General features: G+C 43.8%; 1 protein-coding gene across 1 annotated transcript; it reads left to right on the forward strand.

The window, feature by feature from the left end:
- Window positions 1-235: 235 nt before the first annotated feature.
- Window positions 236-17,259, forward strand: LOC129030795 (sulfotransferase 1C2-like). Its single transcript, XM_063649022.1, has 10 exons — window positions 236-281; window positions 2,155-2,268; window positions 2,539-2,658; window positions 6,089-6,118; window positions 7,787-7,906; window positions 9,360-9,457; window positions 13,116-13,242; window positions 13,721-13,815; window positions 13,964-14,144; window positions 16,898-17,259. Exons 1-10 carry the CDS (start codon window positions 236-238, stop codon window positions 17,008-17,010), a joined length of 1,044 nt encoding a protein of 347 aa, XP_063505092.1. The 3' UTR covers window positions 17,011-17,259.
- The last annotated feature ends 228 nt before the right edge of the window (window positions 17,260-17,487 follow it).

The following is a 17,487-nucleotide window of genomic DNA, read 5'->3' on the forward strand; positions in this document are numbered from 1 at the left end:
GTCACTATCAGAAGGAACACTTTGAGGGAAACCCTGGTGCAGCCAGCCCTGAGGAAACATGGCCTGAGTGCCCTCACTGGTTGGTGGGAATAAAATGGAAGTGCACACAGGAGATGTCAGAAGACCAAAACCTGGTTAATAGTCCTAGTGGTAGGTCATATAGGAAAGAGAAAGCATGATAGCGGCCTTTTGGGAACCCAAGTTGTCCTGGTGAAAGCAGAAAGGAGGAGACAGGATGGCTGTCAACAATGTCAGCATGGGCATGGCTCCCAGGCATGGAGGTAATTGGGTCTTGGCTTCAGTGCCACCCTTTTGAGAAGCCCTAAACCAAGTGAGGTGTTCTTTTCCCTTGCTTCCCATATTTGTCCCAGTTGCAGCCCTGTTGTTATGTATTTACTCTTCAATTTCTTATCTATACCTCTCACTCAATTGTTAATTCTTTGGGTTCAGTCTCATGCCGTATTTACTCCTAGTACCTAATGCAGTGCCTGGCACACAGCAAGTGCCCTTGAGAACTTGTAGAGGGAGTAAAAAAATGCATGGATAAATGACTGCAGCAAATCACAGATTTTCAGCTTTGACCCTTTTCTTTTAGTCCCAAATAGTGGCATTCCATAGCTGAAGGTAGTAGGAGCAGTTCACCCTGGGAGCTTGGTAGAATTCTCTCCATCTGACCAACTGAGGCAATGTTTATCTGATGGCCTTTATAATGGTTTGTTTGAAATGTGTGGTTAATGCCAATGCCCAGCATGCCAGATGACACAGTCTAGAAAGTAAATGAACAGTAGTATGAGCTCTAAAATCCCTTCAACGTGACTGAGGGAAGCACCCTTGCTTGGGTTGAGTCAATCTAAGTGCTGAGAGAAATCCTGGCAGAGGTAGTCCCTGGAAAAACCTGCCTCTCCAACACAGTGACAGGGGCCCATTTGTTCAGCGGCCCATTGTTCAGCGGCCACTCTCTTCAAACTGAGTGGAACTTACAGGCCCGATAAAGCAGACTCCTGGCTGAGCCAGCAGCTAAGTGACATAAATAAGGTGCTGCCAGTCCTCCTACACTACAAGGGAGCCAGAATCTCAGAATTAGAAAAAGCATTTAGAGATCATTCAGACAGGTGTTCAGGTAGCTCTTTTGATGTCATTAACTGAAGTGTCATTGTCTATGTATGGAGAAACTGGAAGTTTCTACTAAGGTTAAATATACCAATGATCCAGCAATTCAAATCATAGTCATACACCCAAGAGAACAAAAGAGAATTCATCTGTCCCCCACCCCAAGATAAAAAGTGTGAAAATATCATAGAAGCTCTATTCATAATCACCAAAAACTGATATCAACCTATATGTCCATCAAAAGAAGAATGGATTAAAAAATTCTGGTATATTCATACAGTGATATAGTATATGGCAATAGAAATAAATGAACTACTGATACCTGCTGCTGATACTTGATGAATTTCAAAGACATTATGTTGAAAGAACAAAGCCAGACACAAAGGAGTACATAATGTGTGATTCCATTAATATGAGGTTTAAGAATAGGAAAAACTAAACTATGGTGGCAAAAGTCAAGCCTCTGCCTTGAGTGTGGGGCACTGGTGCAGCATTGACTGGGAAGGAGCATGAGGGAATTGTCCAAAGCAATGGGAATGTACTATATCTTCATCTGGATGGTAGTTATGTGGGTACATATAGAAGTATAAATTAATCAAGACATAAACTTACACTTTGTGCATTTGTCTGCATGTAAACTGTGCCTCAATATAAAAAAAAAACTTGTTGTAATAACAGTCCTCAAATATTGCAGTCTAACCTCTCACAGAACAGAAACAGACCTGAGATTTAGGTAACTCTCTAAGTAAGTCTTGGAAGTTGGGATGGAATTCTCAGCTGGACTGTCCAAGCTGGCAACATGTGCACCTAACATGGGCACCTAGGCTGTGATATGCCTCAATAGAAGCATGGGTCTCCATGGGTCTAGGGAAGGTGTTTCTCCAAATCTCCATGGATAACCAAACCCAGAAGAATCACTTTCCTTTCTGTAGGGAGAGTAACTCCAGGTTAAGACAAGGAAGAAGGAAGGGAATTCCTGGAGGCCTGCTCCAGGCATTTCTTCAATATTTTCTCTCAATTCCCCATCTCCATGGGCATCCACAGGACCAGGAAGTGACCTCCTGGACTTGCGCAGGCCCCTGGACTGGTGCCCTGCTGCTGTTCTTCCTCCTGGCAGTATGGAGGTGCAGCCCTGCCAGAATCTCACCAGTAGAAAGAGTAAGGCCTATTCTGGCACAGTGCTGAAGATTTTGTTCCAGTTCTACCCAGGAGCCATTCAAATTGTCTCTTTGTTTGCCTGAACATATTTACCTGTAATGAATGACCACAGCTCTGTGCCCAAAGCACTGAATACATAAAACCCGTGTGAATCTCGACTTTCATTTACTTTTTACTTTCCCCTGCTGGTACCCAAGACCACGGTGGAAGAAATGGCTAAGTATAAGGTGGAGGAGACAAGTGAGTTAGAATGCGGCTTGTTACCCCCAGAAGAATTTTCCCAAGTGAATGGAATCATTCTTCAAAAGAAAGTATGCGATTTCTGGGATAAGGTCTGGAACTTCCAAGCCAAGCCTGATGACCTGCTCATTGCTTCTTACCCCAAAGCAGGTATGTACATGGACATGAGAAGAGGGAAGTAGAAGTTGGAGCATGTATCAGCACCTTATGGGGTCATGTAGTAAAGTCAAAGAGCAGAGGAAGGAAGTGTCCTTGTCTATAAATCAGACAGAATGGCAAAGGATCTAAGATTTTTCTATAAAACTATAGGGATTTTTTTAGAGGCAGAGTTGTTGGTATATCAAAAATATATAACTAGTCAAAGCAGATTCTTCCAGTTAAAAAAATCCATGTTATTCATTTTTTTTCTTTCATTCAACAATTACCTATCAAGAATCTTCTAAATGCCAGAGACTGGCACCAAGCGTAGTGATCGGTAAAATGTTCGTTATCTTTGTCCTGCAGGGATTTACAGTACACTCTAGAGAAGAACATTAAACCATTAAACAAATCATTTCACAGAATTTTGATTACCTGTGATAAGATCTTAGAAAGAAATGTAGAGAGGGTGTAATGAAAGAATATTGGGGGTCCTAATTCAGATTAAGGAATCAGTACTCTGAAATTCTCAGCTGCTGTGATTATTATATAGGGAATGTATTATCAGTTTGCTGTGGCTATGAAACAAAGTACCACTAACTCAGTGGCTTAAACAATAGATATTTATTGTCTCACAGTTTGGGAGGCCAGAAGTCCAAAATGAAGGTACCAGCAGACTTGGTTTCTTTTGAGGGCTGTGAGGAAAGGCACTGTTCCAGGCCTCTCTCTTTGGCAGGTATATGGCATCTTCACATTCACATTGCACTCTCCATGTGTGCACATCTACCTCCAAATCCTGCCTTTTTATATAGACATCAGTCATACTGGGTTAGAGCCATCGTAATGACATCATTTCTATTTGATTACCTCTATAAAGACTCTATCTCCAAATAAGGTCACATTCTGTGGTACTGTGGGTTAGAACTTCAACATATTAATTTGGGGGGCACACAAGTTAGCCCATAACAGGGAGCATGGAGAGGAAGGTTTCCATATGCTGACAGGAGCAGTAGGACTTACTGATAGATGATATATGGGGGGTGAGAGAAAGAGAGGAGACAAGCTTTGGGGCTGGAATGATCAGGTGGATGCCAGTGCCAAGAACTGACTCAGGGAAGTCCAGAGAGGACCAGGTCTGAGAGGGGCCGGGACATCTATTAGGCAGTTGAATGGATTGAAAGGAGTCAAAAATGGACTGGGGAACACAAGATGTTATGTGTTGCCATTTCCAGATGAGAAAGAAAGTAGCTTGGACTAAGGAGGTGAGAGTGCAAATGAAGAGTCAGAGAAAAATTGAGATGTATTTTGGAGGTAGAATTACTTGAGATCCGAGAGGAAGTGATGACTTGTGGGTGACTCTCTTCTGGCTTTATCAACTGAGTGGCCTCTTGTACTGGGATGGGAAAGCCTGGGAGAGGGAGAGGCATGGAGCCTGCGCAGAAGGTAGGCAGGTTAAACTACAGCTCAGTTTGGGACATGTTAAGTTTGAGGTGACCTTTAGACCACTAAGTGTTGACGTCAGGGGGCTGTCAGAAATACAGCACAGCGGGAAGCCCACTCTGGCTGAAGATATAACTGGAGTTGCTATAGATAGTGAAATCTCAGGTTAAATGCCCTACGGAAGAGCCTGAGGCAAGGATTCAGGTATACATGATTTATTGGAAGGGTGCTCTTTAGGAAAAAAAAAAAACCAGTAAGGGTATGTATAGGATAGGGGAGGGGAAGGGACCAAGTAAAGATGTGGCATTGGGTAAAGCCTTGCCCTGATGTTGTTAGGGCAGGAGGGGAAGGAGTGGAAGAATGGAGACTTTCTCTATTAGGAGCCTCCCTTCAGAGGAGGACACTTCTCTAGCAAAGCAGGTAGCTAGCTGAGAGACATGAGTGGCCAACGCTCACAGCCGTGGAGGAGGTGAGGGGGTGCAAGAGGCTGGTACAGGGGATCTGAGGAAGCCACCAACAGTGTCTACTAAAGATGGTGTTCAAAGCAATGGGAATGAACGAAATCACATGGGAAGAAAGCATAGAGGAAAAAGAGGGCACAGGACCAAACCCCAAGAAGCTTTCCCACTTAGATGTTGGACAGAGAAGTCAGAAGTGGGTAGTGTCCTGGCAACCAGTGGAGTGAATCTTTGAGCCAGAAAGATCTGAACTGAGTGCCTGTTTTGATCTAATTAATCACATGGCTGTCAGATGGGCACTGCACTTGGTACTTGTAAACAGCCCCAGCCACAGCCTGGAGTGACTACTGGGTTTTCTTTCCTCAAGTTGTCAGTTCTATCAACACAGATTCTATTTGACTCTCCTGGAGGCAGGATTATCCCCTGAAAACTTGAACAGCCTTTTTTACAAAGCAAGGCAAGTTATCCAGGGTCACATTCTTAGTAACTTCCCTCTAGGATAACACTTATCAATGTGGAAGAAGAAATACTATGCTACAAGTGGGAAATAATTATGAAAAGAAAATTTCATTTGACTAAGAAGTTTATCTCCTTGAGACTCGTGAGAACTGAGCATTTTCCCAGCTCAAATTTGGAAAATGAGAAAGAACATTTTTTCTGAGACTAGCTACAGGGCATGACAGATACTTGAGACATGCGGGAAACAGCTGACCTGATGCTGTGGTGACTTCATCATTTATCCTCAAAACTAAGTCATCTGATACAGAAAGAAACACTGTTAGTAATTAATCTGGGACAACAGAATCAAGCTGTATTGCCCTGGGTAAGTTGGAAGGTTACAGTGACCCTATAAAACACAAGCCATCCCAGATGCTAGGTTCCAGGCCCCATCTACTACTTGCCTAAGTGAGTCAGCCTGTCATAATCTGAAATCATGATCCTCACTCCCAAACCAGCCCCTTTTCTTCCCAGAAAGCAGATTCTGAGTTGAAGGTAAGTATGTGAGATGTTTATTAGGGAGTGCTCCTGGGATCACTCCCCCTGGAAGTAAAGGGAAGAAAGCAGGATTTTCCAGAGAGAGAAGTTGAGCTTCAACTCAATCCTAGCAAAAAGCCTCCTACAGGATGATCTGAAGCTGGGATGGCCCTGCAAAGTTGGTTCCATCCCAGTTGGGGAGAGGGGAGCAGAGTGTCAGCCAGTCCCTGGATGGAAGATGTCCCAGGAAGGGACCTGGAGAGGGCTGAATAGCTGGGGGCCATCTGCCAGCAGCATCCCCAGCAGCTGATGGAATAAACACTTCCATTCAGAAGCAAACTCTGGGCTGTGCATCCATCGCCTTTTACAATATCCATAAATAGCTGTAGAGCACAGCCCTTGCCACAGCTTGCCTGAGCCATGCCATGGCTTTCAGAGTTGCCATTCAGGTCAACAACTGTGCCTGGAATTGCCACCTTGTTGGTGGAGTCCACGGAAAAGCAGACATCAACCTGTGCTGGAAACCAGTCCATAGTGGTGACTGAGAAGCATAATCTACTGGAATTCAGCTCCCCGGGGCAAGAGGGAGGCAGTTACTGGTGAGTACGACTCATGATGCAAGGTGCCCTGTCAGCAGGCTGAGTTGGGAGCAAGTCTGGAATGTGCGGCAAGGAGGTCTGGCAGAAGCCCTTGCACAATGTGGGCCAAACAGGAATAGGGTCAGGGCCACTGAGGGAGCCCAGGTTTCCTGACATGCTCACAGCATCTACGACAGCAGAGCCAATTACAAAGGTGGAGTCTGGAGGTAGAGGCACCCATGACTTCCTCTGAGAGGCTGCAGGCAAGCAAGGCCCAAATTCCATGCTCAGAGTTGAGAGGAAAAAGCAGAGCTAGCCTCTGTGGAGAAGGGCTCTCTGGAACTGCCAAAGCAGTGTGGATTGGGAATTAGGACAGCACATCATCAGGAGGCAACAAAGGTTCAAAGACGAAGACAGTGCTGACCCCAGAAGGGCAGAAAGATAAATTGGTTTTAGTACAGAGTAGGAACTGACCAGGAGCTGAGCAGCTGGCACAAGGGCATAGTCTAGAGGCGGAGCCAGAGCCATGGCACTGCACCCAGGTACCTCCATCAGGGTACTAGGGAAAGGAGACCAGGATCACAGAAAACTGGTATGGGGAAGCCACGATGAGAATGGCACCTTCTTCCCCAGGGCTTCCCCGAGCACAGTGGTTCCATCTGTTCTAGCTCTGGCCCTCGGGATGTACGCCAACACCGTCAAAACATGAAGACAGCTACCATTTCTTTAGTGCCTATGACAAGCTGGATTCTGCCTATTTTCTCTTCCAACTCTCAAAACCACATGAGAATCATTAATATATATCAGGTTTACATAATTCATCCGAAACCACCCAACGCATACATCATATATAGGAGTCGAGTCCATTTGATTCCACAGCCCCACACACATCCAATCCATGCTTCCCCACAGAAAAACAGGACCAGGTCAGCCAAGTGTCCCAGAAGCCAAATAAGGATGCACTTTCTGAGGACAGACACTGCAGAAGCCAGGGCCCAGTCCAAGGAAGCCCCAGAACCAGGAAGCAGATCTCAGACAAGACCATGAAGAGAAACAAATTTTACTCTCAAATTCAGCAAAGGTCATTTTTTCATTTATAAGGAGTTCACCTTTCTTGTAGAAGCCACTGTTTAACTTTTCTTTGCCTTTGAAAGAGGAATTCATTCAATCTCATTTTTTCAGTTTGTGGATTATCTGAAATTCTTACTTTTCCTTCTTTTTCTTATTATGGACATTGTGTCAGTTCCTTGGTTCTTAAAAAAAAATAAAAAATAAAAAAATAAAAGTAACCCAAGGAAGAGAAACTAGACTACTTATTAGCAGCCAGAGCTTTTAATGGTAAAAGTTAGGGTTTGGGAATTTCTGCAATTTTCTTCAAATGGAAATTTTTAAAATAATCCCTGTTGTTACATATAATAGTTATTTGTATTATCGTTTTATAGAAATACCAATGCATATTCAGATTTTTTTAAGTACATCATTGGATTACAAAAATAAAGAAGTCACATTTCAACCCTTAACCTTTCTGGTGAGGAAAAGATTATCTTAATAGTTGGTTTTAATTCAATGTCGTAAGCAACATAAGTGAGGTATTAACAGGCAAATTAATTTTTTATAGCATTTTTCTAAATTCTAAGTTGTGGAAAATCAATAATCAGTTTCTCAGATCTTTATTCTACTCTCTTTCAGGAACTTGGACACAGGAAATTGTAGATCTGATACAAAATGATGGAGATATTGAGAAAAGCAGGCACGCTTCCATTCAACTTCGACACCCTTTCCTGGAGTGGATAAGAAGGACACACTGTGGTAAGTCTTCCATTTACAAACCCACAGTCCTCACATAAAGGTTAACAATTCAAAAGTAGTCAGTCTGAAAGTCAAACATATTCTGGTGGGGAAAAACTCCCTTTAATCCCTAATTCTAAGTACTGGATGAAAAATAACTTTTCTTGTGCAAATCTAGATAGATCCTTTCGCCTAACGTATTTCTCTTCAACACTTAACAATAGAGAGGTACAATCTCTCAATTAAACAAAGTGTTCAACCAGTTACAAGTGCCAAGCATTAGCTACACAGTTCTCACCCAACAGAGTCCCTGCTTGCTCATGTGGCACCCCAGTGTCAGTGCCAAAGACGTCTGGCACCAAGGACCACAGATTCAAATTTGGAGTGCACCATGCACTTCCCATGAAAAAATAAGTGTCATAGTCATAGCTAAGACTTTCATAGCACATATCAGGTGTCAGGCATTATTCTTTTATATATATATATATATATATACTTTAAGTTCTGGGGTACATGTCTTAAAGAGGAAGGAGATTTTCTGCACTAACTTGACCCAGCTCCTCTGACATGATTTGCATGAGCCTCTGATTCCCACACTAGAGTGGAAGCTCCTTAGGGAGAAGGTCTGTGTTTTTCTTGTCTTTGTTGCCTTTTCCCCTAACCTCAGCTTAACACAATGATTGCACAAAGTGCTCATTAAGGCTTTTAAATGAGAGAGTAGAGGCCGGGCACGGTGGCTCATGTCTGTAATCCCAGCACTTTGGGAGGCCGAGGCGGGTGGATCATGAGGTCACCAGATCGAGACCAGCCTGACCAATATGGTAAAACCCCGTCTCTACTAAAAATAGAAAAATTAGATGGGCATGGTGGCACGCACCTGTAATCCCAGCTACTCGGGATGCTGAGGCAGGAGAATTGCTTGAACCTGGGAAGCAGAGGTTGCAGTGAGCCGAGATCACGCCACTGCACTCCAGCCTGGTGATGGAGCGAGACTCCGTCTCAAAAAAAAAAAAAAAAAAAAAATGAGAAAGTAGAAATCATGACTCACAGGCCAGCAAGTATACATGTTTTTAGAGATGACACAAGTGATTGCAAACAGGCCGGGTACATGAGACAGCCTGATGCAGGCACATGGGGGTCATCTCTGGCTGGCAGGAAGGTGAGGGAGTCCTCTCTTCTCTGGTCCTGGCTGACTCTGCCTCCGCAAGACATCACTTGCCCATTCCCAGCTTCTATCACCTCATCCTTAAAGTGACAGAGTAAGTTAACTCTAAGGCCCCATCCAGGACTCAAGCTGTGTGATTCTACAAAAATGAAAATTATATCAATAATCCCATTGTAAAATCCCAAAAGAAAGTCAAGAGACTAGCAGAAGGATAGGTGGGTGATGGGATATCCTGGACAGAGCCTGGATCATGAGGTCCCCGTGTAGTGCTTGTACTACGCAGATGTTTCCTCTTGAACTATTTTAAAGGTGTGGAAAAAGCCAAAGCAATGCCCTCTCCACGGATACTAAAGACTCACCTTTCCACTCAGCTGCTGCCGCCGTCTTTCTGGGAAAACAACTGCAAGGTAAGATACCAACAGCTCCCTGTGACAGAAGGGAAAGTAAGCCAACCAAAGCGAGTCCTGCAGACCCCAACGCAGAGCATTCGTCATCACCTTTGCCTCTCCACTGTCTCTGATGCTTACCAGCAAAGAGAAAACGTAAAGTTCTACACTCAGCAGGACATTCACCTGAACAGTTTCAAATAGGACATAAAAGCAGGATCCAGACTTAATTTTTGGAGGGAACTAGAGACATGGGGAGGCAGTGAGTGCAGTAAGCGTAGCTGTGAAATGAAGGTGAGAAGATGGTGGTCCCAGGCTGCAGGCCATGGGGAGGTTCTCTAACAGACCAGGGAGGGAAGAATGAGAGGAAAAAAGCTAAAGCTCTCCCCAAAGGGGGCCGGGCGCAGTGGCTCACGCCTGTAATCCCAGCACTTTGGGAGGCCGAGGCGGGTGGATCACAAAGTCAGGAGATCGAGACCACGGTGAAACCCCGTCTCTACTAAAAATAAAAAAAAACTTAGCCGGACGCGGTGGTGGGCGCCTGTAGTCCCAGCTACTCGGAAGGCTGAGGCAGGAGAATGGCGTGAACCTGGGAGGCGGAGCTTGCAGTGAGCCGAGATCGCGCCACTGCACTCCAGCCTGGGCCACCGAGCGAGACTCCGTCTCATTAAAAAAAAAAAAAAAAAGTTCTCCCCAAAGGGTAAACAGATGAACAGGCAGAGCAACGCTCTTGAGGACACCCCACCTCAGCCTCTGGTAGACTCTGCGTTCTTCGTTTTATTTATTCTGTGACTTTATTTGTATGCACCCCAGTGCCTATAAGTTCCTGGCACATAGAGGGCATTAGACACGTCCTTGCTGAGTAAATACGGAAGGTGCTGTAGAGCAGGTGGAGTCAAGGGTACAGACTAAGCTGCCAGCCTTGGTGAGAAAGTGGGGCACTGTTTCCTTAAAGGCAAGAATGAAGGGGAAAGAAGGGCTAAGAAAGATATGTTGCTAGGGGATTGGAGTGAAGTTGGAGGACTCAAATAAATGACTTCAGTCCTTTTAGTAATAATATTGGATAAGGGGACAAAAACTTCCATTTCCAGAATTATGGCAAATTAGGTATTCTGAACCCCTGAAGCCCTTATATGTAGAACATCCAGGATTACTGCATAAAAAAAATCACAAGTTTCCTTTTAATGCATAACTGAGATCGAAATAAAGTCCCTAAGTTTAGAAACTTCAGAGGAAACTGAAACTCAGAGAGGCAAATTAAGACTGGGACTCTCCTGGGGAAATCTGATGACCTGGATAATCCAGCAATTTAAGTTTTAATGGCTGCACAGGGACAGGGTCAAAGCCCACAGCACAAGGAACCAGAAGAATGAGGAGCCAAAGCTGGGACCACTGAAGGGCTACATCCTCAATGGATGGGTGGAGGAGGCAGAGGAAGACCTCAGGGAACCACTCTGCCTTGACCTAGGCGCTCAGCTCCCTTGAGAATGTATAGCCACAGGTTTACTCTCTCAGGGTTTGAGATTCAAAATTGCACTCCTTGCATTCTCCAAGAAACTACAAGCAGAGAAATTACACAAGGTGGTCCCCACAGCCAGTGTTCCCAGGTCCTCTCTGCAGGGACACAGCTGCAACTCAGACCCCCATAGGATCCCCACTTGGGCTCACCATCCCACATTACAAAATACACAAAAGAACAAGCCACCATGAAATGCAGTCTTCAGAAAGAACCCGTGGAAGAGTCAGACCTCAAGAACTTCAGACAATGTAATTATCAGCTCTAGAAATAAGAGAAGGTTCAAGTTGTGTGAATAAATGAAAAAGTGAATCAAAAATAAAATAAAGAAATAAGATGCTACTTTTAGACACAGAAGTATTAAGTAAATAAATGGAATTTCTATAACAAAAATATAAAATCATGGAAATTAAAAACTCAAGCATAGGATAAAGTGCAGAACAGCTGCACAGAAAATTAGTGAACTCAGACAGGAAGGTTTGAGTGTAAAGGTTTGAGAAGAGAGGACAGACCTGTGGCTGGAGCTAACAGCCAAGAGATGGAGCATGGGAGGGATTAATAAAAGGATTATCAAGCAGCAATGAAGAGGAAGAAAACTGAGGATAAAAAATTTAGAAACTCGGGGAATTTTTTAAATCAGCATTTCTTAAAACCTTCTTTACTGGTGCTTGGCACCTTGGTAAGTTGGAGAAGAGAAGATGGGCAGTAGGACTTAGTAGACAGTAACAGAGTCAATGCTTTCAGGAGCAGGGTTTCTCAACCTTAGCACTTGCTCTAAAGGGCCTGGGACTTGATATAATCAGGCATGGAAAGACATGCAGGTACAGTGGTGACTGTCATAAGGAAGAAGTGTGTCCTCGCAGATCCCTAGAACAGGAGGCATGGCATGTCACACACAGCCTCACAGGGAAGCAATGGGATAGGTCAGGAGGAAGAGAGAGTGAGTAGAAGACATGGGCAAGAGCCTTGATGTGGTTTCTTTGGGAAGGAATAGATGAGGCTAGGTAGGCAGGCTTGGGATTGGCCAGTTTGAACCACTGCAGCAGGCTTTCAGCCACAGGGGCTTGGCCTAGTGGTCTGGTATCTGACCCTGGGGTGGTCAGGGCAGGTGAATAGTGGCCCAGTGTGTAAAAGCCCAACAGTGGAAGTGTCGGGGGTATAGGCTCTGGGGTGTTGTAGGCAGTTCCTCCAGAGTCAGCAAAGCCCCAGGATGTCAAAGCATCAGACACAGAATATAAAAGACATAATTAATAAAGCACTCCTGACATTTGGGGCAGATTTTTCTTTCTTGTGGGTGGGAGGTGTGAGCAGGGGGACTCTTCTGTGTATTGCAGAATGTTGAACAGCATCCTTGGCCCCTGCATGGATGCCAGTAGCACCACGACTCCAAGCTGTGCAACCAAAAACGTCTTCAGACATTGCCAAACGTCCCCTAGTGGACACAATCATCCCATCATCCCCAGTTGAGAACCACTTAAAAGTGAAAGAATAAAAAAGCACAGCATTGAAATAGTTGGTCATAGATCTGAGATGCGTAGTCAAGAGGCCCATTTGGAATTGATACCGTTAAAATGTGAACTGAGTACTGGATAAAAGGTCAGATTTGGTAAAATGAAAGGTTGGGAGGGTAGAGGGTTGTGAAGTTGTGGGCAAAGCGGAACTTGAAGGGATGTCTGTAGGGGCAGAGCTGAAATGATTAGAGATGGAAATAATTCAAGCCGAGGAGGCCAGGAGAAAAACAGGAGCTATTTTCTTGCTGCGTGGCTCAAACTCTTAAACATGAAGCTTCTGTGCATCTTTGGGAGGGTGCGGGAGGGGTCATCAGTTTACGCTGATACCGTGGAAGTCTCCTATTCACATGGCAGGTCGTAGTTTATAGAGAAAGATTTTGCTCCTGATACCAAAGGGGCAATCAGGCAATCTAATCCTCACCAATCCCTAATTGATTAGCTAATGAAAAAGACTGAGTTTCAAGTAGAGAGCAGACTTGGCGACGAAGCAGAGACAGAAAGAAGAGAGAGGTCACACGGCCAAGTCACAGGGCCAGCACTGCAGAACTGAGCCAGAGTGCACAGCAACCCTCAGGATGGCTCCGCCTAAGGGAACTCTGTGAAAGTCCACTTTTTATACCATCTTTTACCCACCTCTTTTCTTACCCCAAAGTTCCTTTATGTAGCTCGAAATGCCAAAGACTGTATGGTTTCCTACTACCATTTCCAAAGGATGAACCACATGCTTCCTGACCCTGGTACCTGGGAAGAGTATTTTGAAACCTTCATCAATGGAAAAGGTACGGCAACATCCTTCACACCCTTGCATTCTCACTCCAGCTAGGCTGGGTCTAGGGAACACAGGTAGCATTTTATCCCCTAGAATGCCTGTGCTTCATCAGGTATGTCCTACCACAGACTGGGACTGGGCAGAACAAGGTGACCACTTTCTGAGTGTATGCCCACAGCCCTCAGCAAACATCTTCCACCTGATTCAAAGCCTTTAATTAGAGCCATTCTCTTCCAAAGGGTGTCCTTGTCCCTATGTGATTGCACATAATAGACAGGAAGCCACTTTAGGGAGGACGTTGGGGCAAGTAAACCCAAGGCTGTCCCCATCTATACCACCCTCAAAATCAAACAGATGAGAACCCTTAGGACATATCTAATTCAGAATTTGGGTTTTCTCTCTCTAACTCACTTCAGGAAAATCCCTAATACTCAGAAGGTTTTGTGCGATGCCTATGTAGACCATTCTGTTTCCTGTGTCTATTTCAGTGGTTTGGGGTTCCTGGTTTGACCATGTGAAAGGATGGTGGGAGATGAAAGACAGACACCAGATTCTCTTCCTATTCTATGAGGACATAAAGAGGGTGAGTGAAGGCTCTGCAGAAGAACCATTTTAAAGTGGTTCTTCAGGTGCAGAGAAATTCAAAGTTGTTTCAAAGGACATCCCAGAGAATTGTAGTATTTCTTTATGATACTCTCATTCATTCTAGTCCAATGTTACCCTTGCCGCAGGACCCAAAGCATGAAATTCGAAAGGTGATGCAGTTCATGGGAAAGAACGTGGATGAGACAGTGCTAGATAAAATTGTCCAGGAGACGTCATTTGAGAAAATGAAAGAAAATCCCATGACAAATCGTTCTACAGTTTCCAAATCTATCATGGACCAGTCAATTTCCTCCTTCATGAGAAAAGGTGTGTGGGGCCTCTTTATCATACATTCAGATTGTCTCGTAACATCCTGCCTGCCTCTTAGCAGACAATATTGAGTTTTATTAATTCCAAGACAATGCACTTCAACTATTCCTAATGTACGTTTCTAATAAAACCAGGGATTTGATCCTGTTGTAGAAGAGAGCTTTCTAGAGTATTGTTCCAGTATTTGGTTGCAAGGAACAGAGAGTCCCTCAAGCTAGACCCGAAGAAAGGGGCTTACTGTGAAGATTCACACTGGACAATAAAGGAAATGCAATCAACATAGAAAACTAAAAAGAGGAGCCACCACTGGTCCAGACCTCCCAGGGGCCGCTGGATCTCAGGGTCCAGGACTCAGCAGCAGGAGGGATGTGTCTTTGCTCCAAAACTCCACCACTACAGGACTCGGCTGCTTTTCATATATCTATTAGGCATGGCTTCCTCTACTGACCAGCTTCCCGTTTCTCCACCCATTACAACTTTCTCCCACTTTATAACTTCTGATGACTCAGTTTCTGCTCATAACTTGGTCTTGACCCTTGCCCAAACCTGCTCTACTTCATGAGTTTCAACTACAACTACCGTTGAGAATTGCCTCATCCTCAGTAGTTCTTAGTTCCAATTCCCAAAGGAGGAATTCTAATTGGCCCATATAACATTTTTTAAGAAAAAGCTTTATCACTTTCTAATTTAAAAAGCAAAACATGTCATTGTTAAATATTAAATTGGGCTGGGCGGATTGACTTATGCCCATAATCCCACATTTTGGAAAGCTGAGGCATGAGGATTGCTTGAGGCTAGGAGTTCAAAACTACCCTGGGCAACACAGCAAGACCCCATCTCTACAAAAAAAAATAATTAGCTGGGTGTGGTGATGCATCCCTGTATTCCCAGCTTCTCAGGAGGCTGAGGTGGGAGGAGCACTTGAGCCCAGGATTTTGAGCATTCAGTGAGCTAGGACCTTGCCACTGTACTCCAGCCTGGGTGACAGAGCAAGACACCAGCTCTTCTTAAAAAATAAATTAAATCGGCTGGGTGCGATGGCTCACACCTGTAATCCCAGCACTTTGGGAGGCCTAGGCAGACAGATCACGAGGTCAAGAGATCAAGACCATCCTGGCCAACATGGTAAAACCCTGTCTCTACTAAAAATACAAAAATTAGCTGGGCGTGGTGGTGCACACCTGTAGTCCCAGCTATTCGGGAGGCTCATGCAGGAGAATCACTTGAACCCAGGAGGCAGAGGCTGCAGTGAGCCAAGATCGTGCCACTGTACTCCAGCCTGGTGACAGAGCGAGACTCTGTCTCAATAAATAAATAAAATCAGTATAAAATTATATTTTTTAAAAGTCTCTCCACCAAAACTCCACCCCTAAGAAGTAACTACCAACAGTATGGAAGTCCCTTTCTCTCTCATTTATAACATACAGATTTTTTATTCACAACAGTGAAATCATGGTATACACACTGCTTCGAAACATCTGTTCTTCTTCCTCTTTGATTTTGCATGTGCTTGAATTTATGTTGTTGCATTTTCCAATCTACAACAGTATTCCATACCAATGAAACAAACCAAAATATTCTACCCCTTTTCTCTTTGGATAACCAGTGGTAATGATTTGTCAAGGTGCCCTTCTTCAGGCTCATACATAACCATCTTTCTATACACCCTCCCTCTTCAGACTCACACAGACACAAAGATATGTAACCATAATGAAAGCTTGCTCCCTAAAATGCAGAATGAGGTCATATTTTATACCTTTACTTACCAGGATATGAGAAACCCCTCTAGGGCAAGGCGTATAGACTCATACACCTCATTGATTTTTTTGGTCCCATGTTATACCAAGCTAAGGATACATCATAATTCATCCAACTATTCCCTTAATGATAGACACTATAGTTATTATTGTTTTCAATGTTTGTTTTTATGCATAATGTTACAGTAAATATCTTTGTGCATAAATTATTATTTCCAGATGCTTTTATTACTGTTGCATAATTTTCTGGAAGAGGCATTGGTGGGGAAAAGAGAATTTCCTGTTTAAAATTAGTTTAAGTTGTTGTTTGGTGAAAAATAGTATCTCATTCATATTTTTCCAAAATAGTTTTTTATTGAGATATAATCAAAATACCAAAAATGCACAGATCTTAAGTATACAGTTCAACCCATTTTGATAAATGTATACACCCACACTACCAGCACCCCAATCAAGATATGAAACATTTTCATCACCCCAGAAAGTTTCCTCTTGTGCCCCTTTTCAGTCAACGTCTACCTCCAGGGACAACCGTTTTTCCAATTTCTATTACTCTAGATTGATTTTGCCTGTTGCTGGACTTCACATAAATGGAATTTCACAGTATTTACTTTCCTGTGTCTGGTGCCTTTTGCTCAACATAATGTTTTGAGATTCCTCCATGTGGTTGTGTGTCTGTAGTTCATCCTTCTTTTGTGTCTATGTAGTAATCCATCAGGTAAATACACTATAGGTGGGGCCAGGTCATGCAGGCCACTAGCTGCCTTGGGTCAGTTGTCCAGCTGACTTACAAGTCCATCCCCCTGCACAGAGTCCCCTAGGACTGCTTCTTAGAGGAGAGCTGCTCATGGACAGGTGTCCACTGAAGGGGGAATTGGGTGAGTCAGGTATGTGGACAGGCCAGATTCAGTATGGGCACTACACCACTTTACTCAGGGACACCACATCTTTCAATCAGAGAGTGACACTCCTGTCTGGCCTTCCTTTTCCTAGGAACTGTGGGGGATTGGAAAAACCACTTCACTGTTGCCCAGAATGAGAGGTTTGATGAAATCTATAGAAAAAAGATGGAAGGAACAGCCATAAACTTCTGCATGGAACTCTGAGCAAGATGTAAATAAAATTAACAGGTGGATGGCAAGAGTGCAAATACTATCTTCAGTCCTTCAGTCCCAGCCAGAAGAATCTCTGAAAGCATATTGTGAATGTATACGATGTAGTACAAATGATTTCTGTGATGATTAACAGTATGTCACCACTTCATTTTTAAAAAGGGATCATGTCTAATGCCCATTTTCCCAAGTATTCTTTCCTAAGTAAGATATAAGATAGATTAATAAACTAAGTAAAACATATCACTTGAATACAAAAGGATTGTTTTAATCCCCATTATTCTGGAAAGTGTGTCCTAGTCTCCCAGTCTATAATATCATACTACCTTGAGTATAAGTCCAAATATTAGGTTATATCTATATTAATAACAAAATTTCTGGCATCTGTCCTGGCCATTCAGGCAACTCCAGCCTGGGCTGAGTCCTGGAGTTCTGTCTGGTCACTATCAGAAGGAACACTTTGAGGGAAAC

This window comes from Pongo pygmaeus, chromosome 12 (genome assembly GCF_028885625.2).
Source record: "Pongo pygmaeus isolate AG05252 chromosome 12, NHGRI_mPonPyg2-v2.0_pri, whole genome shotgun sequence".
NCBI classification, from domain to species: domain Eukaryota; kingdom Metazoa; phylum Chordata; class Mammalia; order Primates; family Hominidae; genus Pongo; species Pongo pygmaeus.

Excerpts from the sequence above, each read along its gene's own strand:
- LOC129030795 (XM_063649022.1), top strand. The coding sequence starts at position 236 with ATGGCTGTCAACAATGTCAGCATGGGCATGGCTCCCAGGCATGGAG. Across the intron at positions 282-2,154 it reads CATGGCTCCCAGGCATGGAG|GACCAGGAAGTGACCTCCTG; the intron begins GTAATTGGGTCT and ends GGGCATCCACAG. Across the intron at positions 13,816-13,963 it reads TCTATGAGGACATAAAGAGG|GACCCAAAGCATGAAATTCG; the intron begins GTGAGTGAAGGC and ends CCCTTGCCGCAG.